The sequence below is a fragment of the Aspergillus ochraceoroseus genome, assembly GCF_002846915.1.
Source record: "Aspergillus ochraceoroseus IBT 24754 chromosome Unknown P175scaffold_4, whole genome shotgun sequence".
Classification (NCBI taxonomy): domain Eukaryota; kingdom Fungi; phylum Ascomycota; class Eurotiomycetes; order Eurotiales; family Aspergillaceae; genus Aspergillus; species Aspergillus ochraceoroseus.
In genome coordinates this window covers 1,236,659-1,252,536 of record NW_024468479.1, presented here as the reverse complement: position 1 = coordinate 1,252,536, position 15,878 = coordinate 1,236,659, and the positions used below count along the sequence as shown (strand labels likewise).

General features: G+C 51.5%; 4 protein-coding genes across 4 annotated transcripts; 3 read left to right on the top strand and 1 right to left on the bottom strand.

The window, feature by feature from the left end:
- Nucleotides 1–141: 141 nt before the first annotated feature.
- On the top strand, nucleotides 142–762 carry P175DRAFT_0458767 (EMI1 family protein; the record flags this gene model as incomplete). Its single annotated transcript, XM_040894684.1, has 1 exon — nucleotides 142–762. A coding segment is annotated over one exon (621 nt), but the record flags the coding sequence as incomplete, so codon positions are not given.
- A 343-nt stretch (nucleotides 763–1,105) lies between these two features.
- Nucleotides 1,106–2,781, top strand: P175DRAFT_0546833 (uncharacterized protein). Its single transcript, XM_040900406.1, has one exon. The coding sequence runs from the start codon at nucleotides 1,224–1,226 to the stop codon at nucleotides 2,442–2,444; it is 1,221 nt and encodes a 406-aa protein (XP_040752288.1). The 5' UTR covers nucleotides 1,106–1,223; the 3' UTR covers nucleotides 2,445–2,781.
- Nucleotides 2,782–3,376: 595 nt separating this feature from the next.
- Nucleotides 3,377–10,294, bottom strand: P175DRAFT_0501527 (glutamate synthase (NADH)). The gene is made up of 4 exons (XM_040897189.1): nucleotides 9,967–10,294; nucleotides 9,864–9,904; nucleotides 6,462–9,807; nucleotides 3,377–6,398 (listed from the first exon to the last, which is right to left on the bottom strand). Exons 1-4 carry the CDS (start codon nucleotides 10,140–10,142, stop codon nucleotides 3,587–3,589), a joined length of 6,375 nt encoding a protein of 2,124 aa, XP_040752287.1. The 5' UTR covers nucleotides 10,143–10,294; the 3' UTR covers nucleotides 3,377–3,586.
- Nucleotides 10,295–13,731: 3,437 nt separating this feature from the next.
- On the top strand, nucleotides 13,732–15,422 carry P175DRAFT_0458761 (uncharacterized protein). Its single transcript, XM_040894683.1, has 2 exons — nucleotides 13,732–14,058; nucleotides 14,178–15,422. Exons 1-2 carry the CDS (start codon nucleotides 14,026–14,028, stop codon nucleotides 15,393–15,395), a joined length of 1,251 nt encoding a protein of 416 aa, XP_040752286.1. The 5' UTR covers nucleotides 13,732–14,025; the 3' UTR covers nucleotides 15,396–15,422.
- Nucleotides 15,423–15,878: the final 456 nt, after the last annotated feature.

Genomic DNA, 15,878 nt, shown 5'->3' with positions numbered 1-15,878 from the left:
TTGCATTACCAGTATGTTCCGGTACTGTCATTCACCGCCTTCAAAACAGGAAATCATCTTTTCGCATCTTCTTGTCGTCTGTCAATCAATCCTCACATCAATCTATATCTAGACCGTGATTCTACAACGGAATCCGAAGCAATGGGCTGGTGGTCGTCGAAATCTCCCGCTCCTCCAAATGTGGAGTCCCAATCAACTCCTTCTCCCCCCTCAGACACCCTCCCAACACAACCATCACCACCATCACCACCGCCGCCGCCGCCGCAACGAACCCTCAGTCGCGAAGAACAAGCAGATGCCGAATTCAAACAACTCCTCGCAAGTCTAGAAAGCGACATAAACCGATCACCAAATTCCTCCCCAGAACAATCCTCATCCTCCCCCTCCACACAGTCTCCCGAATCCGACTCCGCCCCTGCTTCTATAGCTCCCGAATCCCTCTACCCTGATTCCATGTCCTGCCGGACTGCATTCGACTACGCCTTCTTCTGCCAGTCGCTAGGCGGCCAATTTGTCAATGTCTACCGATATGGAGAGCTCCGGTCGTGTAGCGAGCACTGGGATAATTTCTGGCTGTGTATGAAGACCCGCACGTTTAGGGATTCGGAGCGCAAGCGGATAATCCGGGATCATTACCGAAAGAAGGCCATCAAGTATAAAACAGGGCCGAGTAGCGAGGATGTTTGGGAGGTGCGAATGGAGCCAATGAATGAGGCGTTCCAGGGTGATTTTGCGGCGTTGGAAAAAGAAATGAAAGCAGAGGAGGATGCAAGGAACACTGCTGCTGCTGCTGCTGCTGCTCCTGTGGTTTAATTTGTTTTGTAAGTAAGTGTTCAAGCCTTTTGTTTCTTTGTCAGGACTCTAACAATTCAGCCAGATCCTTGACCCAAAGCCATGACTGTACAATAGCTGTATATAGCATAATGGAGATCTCCTTGATTGCACAAAGCACTTTGATACGGGCTTCATTGTCTGTATCCCTTCAGACGAAAATCAAGTCTAGATAAAGCCGCTGTCCACATCACAAAGAATTTATTGCAACTCCATTCCTTGTCCCATTCATCCCATTCGCCATACACTCACTCTCTATATAAAGGCCCGGGCATGTCGACATCCCACCTCCAATTTCTCCTCAGCAACTCAGCCAACTCTAACAACTCACTGCCATCAAATCTTCATATCAAACCACCATTCTTCCTCTAGCTAGAACCGGAAGAAGCAAAATGTCCAGCACCGTCGACCGCCTCATCGACCGCATGACCAACATAGTCATCTCATCTGTTGGGTCCCGTTCCCGCGACAGCTCTACCCCATCGCCCGCAAGATACATCAGGCCTGTTCCGCGTCGTCCAAGTGGTCCGAGTGGCGTCCCTGTCCCTAACTCTAGTAATTGGAGCATGCCTTCGAGTCCAACCCAAGTTGCACCTCCTCACCCTGGTACGCAGAGCGACGATGCCTACAACGCAAACCTCGAAGGTGAAGTTAACCTGAACGTGCACGTTTACTACAATTCTTCCTCCAGTTCCACCCACAGCCACTCTGACGGGTACCATCCTCCCCCAGAAGCACAAGCACAAGCACAAGCACAAGCACAAGCACAAGCACACGCTAATCCTAACCCCCAGTCACCAAACATAAACGGACCCCCGAGAACCAGAACCCCAGCCACAGCCGGCCATCGCAGTCCGCATCTACGCAGCTGGGGCCGCAATCGCGAAAGCACGCAAAGAGTCCACTGGGGCCCAGTCACCGAAATCCCGTACTTCTCTTCCCTGCCCCCCGCTACAGTCCCCGGAAGCCCCACTAACCGTTCCACCAACAGAACCCAGGCCTCTAGACGCTTCCATCCCTACCAGCACCCCGTGAGCCCGCTGGCCATGCACCCGGTTTCCGCTGCCCGGGACGTGAGATCAATTATGAAACCACCTACGCCTACGGACGATGAAATGCTCACCCGGAATCTATGGAACTTGGTCACCCTTGCGGAAAAGAGAGTGGACCACATGAGCGAGGTTCTGTGTGCCGCTAATTTCGCCAGAGTAAACGGGCTCGCTTTCCACGGGGAAGCGATTGATGCGTTGTTGCTCGGAGGCGAATTTGAGGCCGGGCCTGTTTTGGGTGGATCTGCCACTGCACCTATCTCTGTCCCTGCCTCTGTCCCTGCCTCTAACCCTACCTCCGACTCTGCTCCCAGAACTGAAACCGCCACCGACGCCATCCATCAGCATTCTCCGCGTCCTCGCTCTCTGCGGAGATACCGCTCGGTCAGAAGAGGTAGGTCTAGTTTGCCGGCTTCTTCTTCTTCTTCTTCTTCTTCCTCTTCCTCTTCCTCTTCTTCTTCCAGCTCAGAGTCAGAATCCGACAAGACCGCCCTAAAGACCCAAGCCAAGAAGAGAAGAACAAAGAAGATGCGGTCTCGCCAGGAGAGAGAAACGTCTCCGTAGAGGTCCGCCGGCCGCCGACTCACTCACTCGGTGCTCGGTATGTATTTTCTTCCTACTTTGCATCTCGGGAATTGCTTGGAACTTCAAATTGATACTATCGGCATACTTACGTACGTATGTACGTGATATCCAACCCGACTACACTAACGTGGTTTCCTAGCTAGGTATTCATTCGTATTCATTCAACCCCTCCCTTACCCTGCGCTGACTTTTTTTTTTTTTTTTACTACTGACTATCTACTCCGCGGACAAATACTAGTGCAGATTGAAGACTGGATGATGACGGACTGACTGACTGACTGACGGACTACTAGTAGATATGCATTGCATTTGCATTTGCATTGCATTACATTACATGGCATAGTATATGCATGCATGCATCTAGGGACTCGGGTACACTTCCCAAGTATGTGTATGATTGATGCTTAACCGGACCAGGGTTATATCTGTCTATCTATCTATCTATCTGTTTCTATTTGGATGCTCAGATTGGACTTCCTTTTTGCTGGTTGGTTGAAGTGATTGAACTGGTACATAATTCACAAGTAACTTGGATAAATAGCAAGTAGCATAATAAAAGGGGAGGGATCTATGGAGGTTGACCTGAACCTGATCCAGAGGAGCCCTAGAGGAGCTTGCTGCATGTATGTATATCTATAGGGTTGTGATTGAAGAATGATGATGTATTGTGTGTGTGTGTGTGTGTGTGTCAGTACGGCCTACGGAGTACTCCATACACAAGTAATTTACTTGAAAAAAAATCAAGGGCTATGTAACAATATTCACGAGAAAAAAAATATGTACAATAAATACCTGTGGGAAGGAAAAAACTGCTTGCACACGCTCCAACACCTTGCCTATCATTTTAGGAAAAGACGCTGCAACCAAGATCAACCCTTTTAACAAAGGAGACTGCGGTATAAAACAGGGGCAAAAAAGACCATAACAAAAAAAAAAAAATGAACAGGCTATGAACAACAGGCATGGTTTATATTTAGCCTGATCCAGTGGAAACTTTTCGCTTTTCAACATGGTATTATTCATAGATCGTTGGCATCGCATCATCAGATGTAGATCGAACCCATCGTCGGTCCAGCGTACAGGTAGGTTCCCCTGCAACCGGAATGGTTGACAGTAACTGTTTAGGCAGAAACAGGCTCGGTCGCCTGGCGGACTGCATCGAGTGCGGGCCGGCGAACAATACCACCAGTCACAGGGAGCTGAGAGCTGATGCCGGAGAGGAAGGTGTCGACCTCGCGAGCGCACTGGCGACCTTCATTGATACCCCAGACAATGAGCGACTGGCCGCGACGGCAGTCACCAGCCGCATACACGCCTGGAACATTGGTGGAGTACTGGCCAGGAGGAGTCTTGACGTTCTTGCGAGCGTCACGCTCGATTTCCTCACCGAGGAGACGGTCCTCAGGGCCGAGGAAACCCATGGAGAGCAAGACCAGGTCAGCAGGGAAGAACTGCTCGCTGCCTTCGACGGTCTTCATGTCCCAGCCGCCGGTGGCACTCTTGGTCCATTCAACGCGAACGGTGTTGATTCCCTTCACGCGACCGTTGCCGTCGTCAACAAACTCCTTGGACATGATGCAGTACTCGCGGGGATCCTTGCCCATGTGGGTCTTGACCTCGGAGTGTCCGTAGTCGACGCGATAGATACGGGGCCATTGGGGCCATGGGTTGTCACGGGCACGCTCTGGTGGGGGCTGGGGCAGTAGCTCGAAGTTGACGACGGACTTGGCGCCGTGACGGACAGAGGTACCAATGCAGTCGTTACCAGTGTCACCACCACCAATGACAACGACGTGCTTGTCCTTGGCGGAGATGTAAGCGCCATCGGCCAGCTCGGAGTCGAGGAGGGACTTGGTGTTCTTGTGCAGGAACTGCATGGCGAAGTGGATACCCTCGAGCTCGCGGCCGGGGACCTTGAGATCACGGGCGACGGTGGCACCAGTGGCGAGGATAACGGCGTCGTTGGTCCTGCGCAAGGATTCGAGATTAACCTCGCTTTCGGGGCCAACAGCGGTGCTAGTGACGAACTTGATGCCCTCAGCGGCCATCAGGTCCACACGGCGCTGCACCACCTTCTTGTCGAGTTTCATGTTGGGGATACCATACATAAGCAGACCACCAACGCGATCAGCACGCTCGTAGACGGTCACGCTGTGTCCAGCGCGGTTGAGCTGATCAGCAGCCGCGAGACCAGCAGGGCCGGAACCGATGATAGCAATGGTCTTACCCGTGCGGACAGTAGGAGGGCGAGGCACCATCCAGCCCATCTCGAAACCGCGGTCAATGATGGCGCATTCAATGGACTTGATACCAACGGGATCTTCGCTGATACCCAAAACGCAAGCACCCTCGCAAGGAGCAGGGCAGACACGACCAGTGAACTCGGGGAAGTTGTTGGTCATGAGCAGGCGGTTCAGAGCATCCTGCCACTGGTTCTGGAAGACAAGCTCATTCCACTTGGGGATGATATTGGAGATGGGGCAACCAGTCTCAGACTGGCAGAAGGGAACACCACAGTCCATGCAACGAGCGGATTGGTACTTAAGCTCATCCTCAGTCAGACGAGAAGAAATCTCGCCCCAGTCACGAGTACGGGTGGATGGGTTGCGGTACTTCTCGCTACGACGACTGTACTTCATGAAACCCCTGGTCTTGTCGAGGATAAGAGCAGATCTCTTCTTCTCGGTCTTGGAGTCAGTGACACTGTCCTCAATATCCAAGAGATCGGCCTTCTTGCCCTCGGCCTCAGCCTTGGGCTTCTCCTTCTCAGCGGGGGCGCTAGGGAGTTGAGGAAGAGCAAACTCGGCCTTCTTCGCAGCAGCAGCCTTGGCAGCTTCCTCCTCAAGAATACGCTTGTAGTCAGTGGGCAGAACCTTGACGAAGTGGGGGAGAGCGCGAGTGAAGTCCAAGAGGATGCGAGCAGCCAATTCAGAGCCAGTGTAGTGGTGGTGATCTTCGATGAGACCACGGATAAAGGCAATTTCAGCGGGATCCTCCAAAGTGGAGACCTCAACCATCTCCATATTGATCTTGGAGTGGAAGTCCTGGTTCATGTCAAGAACGTAGGCAATACCACCGGACATACCAGCAGCAAAGTTACGGCCAGTGGAGCCAAGGATCAGAACACGACCACCGGTCATGTACTCGCAACCGTGGTCACCAACACCTTCCACAACAGCAGTGGCACCGGAGTTACGGACAGCGAAACGCTCAGCAGCAACACCACGGAAGAAGCAGGTACCGCGAGTAGCACCGTACAAACAGGTGTTACCGATGATGACGTTCTCCTCGGCCTTGTAGGTGGCGCCGCGGGGAGGGTAGATGATGAGGCGACCTCCCGACAAACCCTTACCAACGTAGTCGTTGGCGTCACCCTCGAGTTCAAGAGTGATACCAGGGGCAAGGTAGGCACCGAAGGACTGACCGGCGGAGCCCTTGATATTGGAGTGAATGGTGTCTTGAGGCAGACCTTCCAAGCCATAGCGACGGCTGACCTGGTAGGAGAGCGTGGCACCGAGGGCACGGTCGGTGTTAACGATGTCGCACTCAACACGGCAAGGTAGACCCTTCTCCAAAGCCAGTTCAGACTCGGCAATAAGCTTGTTGTCGAGACGGGTGTGCAGGCGGTGGTCCTGCTTGCGGACGTTGTAGGTAGCAACGCCAGGGCGGAGAGAGTGAGCAGGAGTAAGAATGAGGGAAAGATCGATATTCTCCTGCTTGGGGTTGCGGAGGTCCTCTCTAACCTTGAGAAGCTCAGCACGACCAACCATCTCGTTGACGCTGCGAATACCCAGCTTGGCCATGATCGCACGCATTTCGTTGGCAATGTAGTAGAAGAAGTTAATGACGTGTTCAGGCTGGCCCTGGAACTTCTTGCGAAGGGCAGGGTCCTGAGTGGCGATGCCAACAGGGCAGGTGTTGAGATGGCATTTTCTATAGCATGTTAGTTTACCTTTTTTTTTTTTTTTTCAGACGCGATCTGTAGGATAAGCTTACCTCATGTAGATACATCCCAGGGCAATCAAAGGAGTGGTAGCAAACCCAAACTCTTCGGCACCGAGCAGACAGGCAACAGCAACATCGCGACCAGTACGAATCTGTCCATCAGTCTGGACAACCACACGGCCACGCAGATCGTTGAGAACCAGAGTCTGGTGGGTCTCAGCAAGACCCAGTTCCCAAGGAAGACCGGCATACTTGATACCAGTCCAGCGAGAAGCACCGGTACCACCGTCGTGACCAGAGATGAGAATGTGGTCGGCCTTGGCCTTGGCCACACCGGAGGCGACGATACCCACACCAACCTCAGACACGAGCTTCACGGAAACACGAGCGCGGGGGTTGGAGCACTTGAGATCGTAAATGAGCTGCTTCAGATCCTCAATGGAGTAAATGTCGTGGTGAGGAGGGGGAGAAATCAGACCGACACCAGGAGTAGAGTAACGGGTGCGGGCAATAGGACCAACAACCTTGTGGCCAGGAAGCTCACCACCCTCACCGGGCTTGGCTCCCTGGGCCATCTTGATCTGCAGCTCATCGGCATCTGCAAGGTAGTGGGAGGTGACACCGAAACGTCCAGAGGCGATCTGCTTGATAGCAGAGCGCATGGTGTCGCCGTTCTCCATTCTCTTGCTTCGCTCGGGATCTTCACCACCCTCACCAGTGTTGGACTTGCCACCCAGGCGGTTCATGGCAATGGCTAGAGTAGAGTGAGATTCCATGGAGATGGATCCGTATGACATGGCACCAGTCACGAAGCGACGGACAATCTCGGTCCAAGGCTCAACCTGGTCGATCGGGATGGGGGTGCGCTGCTCAAAGTCAAAGTCGAGCATACCACGGAGAGTGCAGTTCTTGATCTGGTCGTGGGCAGCCTTGGCGTAGGCTTCATAGGACTTGTCGTTCTTCGTGCGTACCGCATCCTGCACGTTGGCAATGCTGACGGGGTCGTTGATGTGGTCCTCGCCACCATCGCGCCAGTGATATTCACCGGACTCAGTCAGACCGGGGATATCCACGACGGAGCGTGAGGGATAACCGCGCTCGTGGAAAGCATACGCATCCTGTGCAATGAGCTCGAAAGTCATACCACGGATACGGCTGGCAGTTCCAGCGAAGCAGCGGTCGATAACGCTGTCATCGATACCGAGGGCTTCAAAGATCTGAGCACCCTTGTAGGATTGCAGGGTAGAGATACCCATCTTGCTCATAACCTTCAGGATACCACCGTCGCATGAAGCCTTGTAGTTTTCAATGACCTGCTCATCGGAGAGTTGCTTGCGGATCAACTTCTCACGGTTCATCTTGAGAATACACTCCATAGCGAGGTAAGGATTAATACCATCAGCACCGTAACCGACGAGGACGCACATGTGATGCACCTCACGGGCTTCAGCAGTTTCAACCAGCAGAGCAGTCAGAGATCTCCACTTGTTGCGCACCAGGTGGTGGTGGACCAAACCAGTGGCCAGGAGAGCGGAGACGGGAACGCGCTCCGCAGAAGTAGCACGGTCGGAGAGCACGATGATCTTGTCTCCGTTCTGGATAGCCTCGGTAGCTGCATCGCAGATGGAGTCGAGGGCCTCAAGGTATCCAGGAACACCCTTCTTCTTCTCGAAGGTGATGTCAATAGTCTTGACACTCCAGTCCTTGTGGACCTTGGTGATGTTCTTCAGCGAGTTGAATTCGGGAATGCTCAAGATGGGGGATCGCAGATGCAGACGGCGGCACTGAGATTGATCCATAGCCAGGAGGTTGCCCTGAGGGCCGACATAGCACTCTAGAGACATGACAACAGCCTCGCGAATAGGGTCAATGGGGGGGTTGGTGACCTGAGCGAAAAGCTGACGGAAGTATTCGTAGAGGAGACGGGGCTGTTTAGCAATGCATGCAAGAGGAGCATCGTTACCCATAGAACCGAGAGCTTCCTTAGAGTCGGCACCCATGGGGCCAAGGAGGAGGGTGACCTGCTCGAAGGAGTAGCCAAAGGCCTTGAGACGGGGGTCATTCTGGACGGTAGTCTCATCGAGGGCTTGCTGGAGGTCCACCTTCTGCTCAACGAGCGCTTCCGTGATAGCCGGCAGCTTGACCAGCTCCTTCTCCAGCCAGGCGGAGAAGTCCTGACGGTGAGAGACGGTATACTTGAGTTCAGAGTCGTCAATGATGCGACCCGCCACGGTATCAACCAGAAGCATCTTTCCAGGCTGCAAACGGCCCTTCTGGATCACGCGCTCCTGGTCGATTTCAACAGCACCGACCTCCGAGGCGCAAATGATGCGGTCATCGTCAGTCACGTAGAAACGGCAGGGACGCAGACCGTTACGGTCGAGGTTAGCCCCACAGTAGCGTCCATCGGAGAAGGTGAAGAGGGCAGGGCCGTCCCATGGTTCCATCTGGCAAGCAGCCCATTCGTAGAAGGCAGCCTTGGAGGGGTCCATGGCCGGGTTGTCCTGCCAGGCCTCGGGGATCATCAGCATAACGGCTTCGGGAAGAGACAGGACGCCATTGATCATCAGCAATTCCAGAACGTTGTCGAACGCAGCGGAGTCAGAGCCACCGTCCTCGACGATGGGGAGCAGCGACTCGAGCTCCTCGCCAAAGATCTCGGACTTGAGTAGACCCTCACGGGCGCGCATCCAATTCTTGTTTCCGCGCAGGGTGTTGATTTCACCGTTGTGGGCCGCCCAGCGCAGAGGCTGCGCACGGTCCCAGGAGGGGAATGTGTTGGTAGAGAAACGCGAGTGAACGAGGGCAAAGTGACCTTCGTAGTCGACGTTGACGAGATCGTGGTAGTATTGATAGACCTGCACGGGAGCCAATTGGCCCTTGTAGACGATGTTTCGGTTGCTCAGGGAGCAGAGGTAGAACCAATTGGCGAGCCCAATGACGTGAGTGGCACGCTTTCGTAGCACATAGAGCTGGAGCTCAAATGTCTTGGTGTCGAACTGCTCGGGATCAGTGATCTCGGGCTTGTCTCCCTCCCCGTAGGCAGACTTCAACACCACAAAGGGCTGCATAATGGTAGGTTCTCGGGAGAGAGCAGCAGGGCCCAGAATGGTGGAATCGTGGGGGACCTCACGCCATCCTAGTACGCGCAGGCCTAGCGATGTGGCGATCTCTTCGAAGGACTTAATGGACTCCTTTAGGGACTCTTCATCAGGCTTGAAAAACAGGTTTCCCACGGCATACTGGCCCAGAGGGGGGAGGTCAACGCCAACTTCGCGAGCGAAGTTCTTGACGAAAAACTTGTGGGGGATACTGGTCATTACACCGGCACCATCACCATCCCGAGCATCGGAACCGACAGCTCCTCGATGCGTCATGTTACATAGCAAGTTCCGGGCTGTAACTGTCAGAATATAATTGCACGGGGTTAATTTGGGAGGATGCGAAACTTACCATCGCTGACAATCTTGTGGCTAGCTTTGCCTTTGATATTACTGTATTTTACTCAAGAATCAGAGCTGAAATATTATAGCAGGTGTGGACTCAGATCACGTACGCCGCAAAGCCTACACCGCAAGCATCCTTTTCATATTCGGGGTCATACAGACCTTGCCGCTCGGGCAAGGTGTTGGCCCAGCCATATCCCTTCTTTGGCTGGAACTCCGAATACTCCGCTGGTTTTTGCTCCTCAACTAAAGTTTGGCCATAGATTTCCTCCAAGTTCAGACCCATTCTTCCGCCGGGAACCGACAGAGAATGGAATAGTAAACAGGGGGGATTGAGGGGGGGGGGTTCAGTGAGTGGTGGCCGCCGCGGGATGAATGGAGGCGGGGCAGCGAGTCGTGATGTATAGATAAGGAGAGGCTGTCGTTGATAGAGGGGGGTCGGAACGTGGGCAACGGATGTGACAATCGCGAAGGGAATAATTCGCCCAACGTATAATTCCGGGGATGATGAAAATAGAGGGAAGAAGAAGAGTAGAAGAGAAGAAGAAAGAGAGAAGAAGAAAGGGGGGGGGGGGAAGGGAAAGAAATAATAAAAGCAAGACTGAGGAGGGGGAGTAAGTAGTAAAAAAAAAAAAGCTACTGGACGGGAGAGCAAGTAGTAGGAAGAGAGAGGTCCGGGAGAAATTCACCAGGCACTCCGATACGGTATTGTATCCAGAGCGTATTGACGCTTCAATCGAATCCCTTTGCATCCTTCATAATTATAAGATGGGATTCCACCGTGGCAAATATTCAGGAGCCAGTCAAGTAGTACTTCTTACTGTACGGGAGATACCTAGAGTAGGTAGGTAATACTTCTGCAATAAGAGACGAGAATCCCACCCTGTGTAGGTCGAGCGTTTTCGGCGACTTCCGCTCCTGTTCTTTCTTGGTACATTCCTGGATTCTCTTCCTTCTACATGAGAGATGATCCTATTACTACCTACACATCATGATGAGTGATCTCTTTACCTATAAAGTCATACCCAAGTACCGAAGAAGTACACTATTCAGAGATAAGCCATGTGTGTCCTCCAATCACAGTAGAGGTTTTACAACCTTTTAACCAAAAAAAGATTAGGTTTTTCCTACGTCAAGATCCAACCGAGTGGGGATGGTAACCGTATTACCGTGTGCGGTATGGTATGTATTACCAGTATTTTATTCCACCCCTCTCTTCTTGTTCTTCTTCTGCTTCTCCCGTATTCAGAGTAGTAATAATACATAATTATGAGTCTAATGCAAAAGGAGGATAGTACGAACAGTCCCAATAATCTAAAGAGATTCCGTTAACTCCCGGTCTACCTGAGTCAATCTTCAAAAGAATATTCTAATTGAGGGTAGTTTCCCGCGGCACAAAGGAAGAATAGTCTACCGGGTAGTAGGTCAATGATGAGACCACCATCGGCCTTTTATCCTCATGATTGGCGATCCATCAGCCTTCAGATAGGGAACATACCGGATGGATCGGTCCATCAAATCATTAAACCATACTCGAGGACAGGGGAGGAGACAATACATAAACAACTTTTGTCTTGCCACCATGAGGTAGTCAGGGAGCCATAATATATTCTGAGATCCCTAGTCAACTTGGGCTTCTTTTCTTCTTCCGCCCTTGTCGAGTTCAAGACCCGAGTCAATGGATGATTGGATCTTGGGTAGTGGGGCAGGACAAGGATACAGTGCTTATCCATTAAAATTGTAAGAATATACCTACCGTGAACTTTGAAGAGATTAGATGGTAAACGAATGAAAAGGTTAAAATAGTGGTAATTTGTGTTGAGACTAATGACTGTTAACTAGGTACTCCATAGGTACTGGTAGGTACTTTGTAGGTACTTGTTCCGGAATCACAATTTTCCTAGTTGCTCTGTCCTGCACCTTCTTAGCAGTAGTTCGTGTATTTGAAATTCTAGAATATCTAGAAAGATCTAGGAAGATATGGATTCCAGACGAATTAATATCGCCCTGGATATCTTAAACCAGTACATAAATAAATTGGAATAAATCACACCCGAAGCAAGACTATGGGGCTCATGCCACTAGTAATCGAGCATTGGGCATTGGGTGGTCCCAGGCTGGCTGGCTTCAAGCGGCCGTCTTCGTCGTGCCGACAAAGTCCTGCGGCAGTCCTGTCTGAGTCAAGAGAAATGAAACCAGCTAAGCAAGTACCCCACGTAAATTGCATGGGCGATCTCTCTTGTGTCCCAATACTAGCGCATACCTCCCCCGACCAGCATATGTATTATTGGCAAGCTCGGAATCGGTAAATTACTGGAGGAGAGGTACCATCCCGCCTCTCACAGGAACTTCCGACAACGGCCAAGCTAGACGCTATCCCTTTTTAGCCCCGGAACTCTCTTCTGCAGCCACCCCCCCCTCCCCTCCCCCCAAACTCTTGAGGTCCTCCCCCGAAATCGGGCCCGAGCCGCACTTCCCACAGAACCCCATCCGTCCCCTACCTACGCCTGCGTATTCACCTCAGCAACTTTTTGAACCATTTCCGGATTCTTACCTTGTCGGTAATAATTTGCTGATCGCTCTTTGCTCCTGTTCCCTGATTGATATAATATAATAATATATACCTAGGTACCTAAGGTATCTCCCACCTCCACTACCGGAGTGATTCACGGAGCAATCTTGGACCAATAGAGCCCCGACCAATGGGTGAGTCGCATTATCCTCCCCCGGGAAATACGGTCCATTTCTTGGTTCATCCGTACCATACGATACACAGTCTTTGGAACTTGTAACAATACCCAAAGTTACTTGGGCGGCCGATAAGCTTACTTGAAATATGATGATAATATGAATAGTAAGATAAAAAAAAAGTTGCTTATTCACCGGGATTTCATTGGATTCTGGATTCTGGATGCTGTCCGATCCATCTGTACCTCATTGGAACCGTCCACGGACATCACATGATCCAGCGGAGATGCCAATGTTTGTTCCCTTTTCCGGATTCCCCCGTTGCGTCCCGTCCTCACCCGTCCTGTCCCATTTGGGTTCACCGACTGCATCTCCGACGACTGACGAACGGCACCACAGCCGAAGACCGGACAGGGCTCTTGATTACATAACTACTATGTACATCGCTCCGTCTCATTTTTCGGACGGATTTGGGCGCTTTCGCTCCAGTCGGGCATCGTTACATTTCTTCCAGTTCTCCTGAACATAGGTACTCCATACTCTCAGAATCTCCCTCTTTTTCTCGGATGCTGGAATGAATTCCATTGCTAACTCCACTATGTTGATATCTAGTATACTGGACTCCAACCGACACCCAAATACAATCGATAGCGCTGGCTCTTTCCATGCATCTGCAGCTAAACAGGTTCAGTTCGACTCGGGGCGGACGAAGAGAGAAAGAGAGAGCGAGAAACTACTCCGTACCCTACTAGGTACAGTACCCACAATGCTTTGAAATATGTACTGGAGGATTCCGATTCAGGTAATCTCATCCCGTATCCACTAGACGAAGATGGGGTGCGAGATGGATTCCTTCTAGCACCCAATTCAATCCAGAAGACTATATATACTATACTCGTTATATTGGGTCAATGCTCGTTCTTGGTCTTGTCCGGTTTCGTAGCAATTTATCCCAAGTATTCGCAGAGGACTTCCTACCTTACTCCCTTGAAATATGAATATCACTTTATATATCCAACTAACTGTCTATCTCGAATCAGTGTACATACTCTGTAGATGGTGCAGATTAATCCTAAATATACTACACGAAATAATGAACAATAATGTAGCCGGAAAATCCCGGAATCAAGCTTCCCCGCGGGCCGCAAGCAACCACCATAACAAACTATTTTCATCCACCAACAACTTTCCACCCTTCAATCCATCGCGACTGCTGCAGTTCCACCAGAACCAATTCAGTTCATTTCGATTAATCAATTGCTCCTTCGATCACACAGTCCAATCACTTACCCCACTTAACCGAGGTCCCAAGGTCCCTCAAGTGATGAGGATGCAATTGCAGCCCAAAGTGCACTCCAAGCTTGCGGTGGTCCTGACGGCGGTCTCTCGGGATTGAGATTGATTGATTTGATTGATTGATTCCCCTGCAGAACGCCATCCATATCGGAAACATCCCGATACTCTCGGAGACACGGACAAAAATGCTTTCTCTCCCTCTTATCGTGCCGCGTGATGTACGTTTTCCGGTCGATCTACCCACCTGCCCACCCAACACACCCTTCTACTATATTATCATGCCATAATCTGATCAAATGAGAGAATCAACACTAACAGAGAGAAAAACAAAATCAAGTCACACGATCTCTGGTTCACCCCTTCCCAACCCTACCGCACCTTCACCCCTGCTGCCACGGACACAACCCAGGGTCCCGGGCCCGGTCAAGGCCTTGGTCCTGGTCCGAACGCTCGTCGCCACGGCCACCGTCTCTCCTCGACAAACCACCACAACCCGTCCACCTCCACCTCTACCAACTCAAACCAAAATCATGGAAACAATACCCTGTCCTCCCTCCTCCTTGAGGAACGCGCCTTGCGCGCCCGCAAAAACAATATCGCGTCCTTTGGCTGCTCGTGGATAAAACCCGCTGGGTGTCCGAAGACTATGCTGGGGATGAAAGAGGAAGAAGCGGAACGGGCAGAGGCGATGGCGGCTGCGGATGCAGAGTTTGCTGCTGCTTCGGCGGCGGCGGCGGCGGCGGCTGCAACGGGGGGAGAAGGAGAGGCAGAAGAAGGGGAAGGGGAGACGGGTATGGAGAGGGATTTGGATGCGGAGATCCCGGATGCGGATGGGGAGGGGGATACGAGGATTGAGCAGGACGATGATGATGACGAGGATGGAGAAGGCGAAGATGAAGACGAGGGGCTTGTGGAGGAAGGCGAGGAGGGCTTAGAAGACGAGGAAGGGTATATGGAGCGGGATTTGGATGATGATATTCCCGAGGCGTTTCATGACGATGACGATTACTTGGAAGAAGAAGACGAAGACGACTTTGATAACCAACCCGATCTGGACGACGACATCCCTAGCGCCGACAACGGCATTTCAGACGACGAAGACGACGAAGACATGAGCGACCTCAATGCAGAACAGGAAGAAGCCATGGACCGCGACTTGGACAACGATATCCCCGAAGCCGGAGTACCCGACGACGACGACGAAGAAGAATGGCAACACACAGATACAGATGCCGAATTGGACGACGAGGAAGACGAGGTCAGTTTTTCCGTTGATCCGTTCCGCGCAAGTACAGCGAGCAGCACGCGCGGGTTACCTGGATATCCTCCTCCGCATCTACCTCCGCACTCGCACTCGCAGCCACGAAGAGAAACGGAAGCCCAGCGCCGCTTTCTCCAGCGCTGGAGCGGGGGCGGCGACGCCTTCGACACGAGCAGTATGATGGTAGATGAGGATGACCTGCGCGCATCCATGGTGAGCCAGGGAAGTCGGGGGAGTGTATTTGGCCGGTTTCCGCGACGGAGATCAGGGCTGCCGAGGGATAGTCTTGAATAGTTTTTTTTTTTTTTTTTGTTTTTTTTTAACCCCCCCCCCCCCTTCCTTTCTTTCTGGGGTTCTTTTTTTTTTGCCTTGGAGCATGGATATCATACCATGGAGCATGGAGTTATTCTTTAGACATAGATACCGGTATGGCTCTGTATGGACATGGACGGAGCTGGAGTTGGAGTTGAGTTTGAATTGGAATTCGTCAATAGGCTTTGAACAGCGTATAAAGCAAGCATAGCATGGAATCTATCTTCATGTACTTTACTTTACTTTTCCTCTTTCTGGTATTATTCTATATTCTTACCCTAGTCATGAGTAGAGAGAGAGAGAGAGAGAGAGAGAGATTGATTAGATAAGATAATAGCAGAATAACTAGAGAGAATACCTAAAGATCATGTTATTAGTGCCTATTAGTGTCCCTAAGTATAGTAGTATAGTAGTATAAAGAAGGAAGAGAAGCACTACTATGTCTACCACGCCAGGAGAGAAAAA

Excerpts from the sequence above, each read along its gene's own strand:
- P175DRAFT_0546833 (XM_040900406.1), top strand. The coding sequence starts at position 1,224 with ATGTCCAGCACCGTCGACCGCCTCATCGACCGCATGACCAACATAGTC.
- P175DRAFT_0501527 (XM_040897189.1), bottom strand. The coding sequence starts at position 10,142 with ATGGGTCTGAACTTGGAGGAAATCTATGGCCAAACTTTAGTTGAGGAG. Across the intron at positions 9,905-9,966 it reads TGCGGTGTAGGCTTTGCGGC|TAATATCAAAGGCAAAGCTA; the intron begins GTACGTGATCTG and ends AGTAAAATACAG. Across the intron at positions 9,808-9,863 it reads CCACAAGATTGTCAGCGATG|CCCGGAACTTGCTATGTAAC; the intron begins GTAAGTTTCGCA and ends TGACAGTTACAG.
- P175DRAFT_0458761 (XM_040894683.1), top strand. The coding sequence starts at position 14,026 with ATGCTTTCTCTCCCTCTTATCGTGCCGCGTGAT. Across the intron at positions 14,059-14,177 it reads CTCTTATCGTGCCGCGTGAT|TCACACGATCTCTGGTTCAC; the intron begins GTACGTTTTCCG and ends AACAAAATCAAG.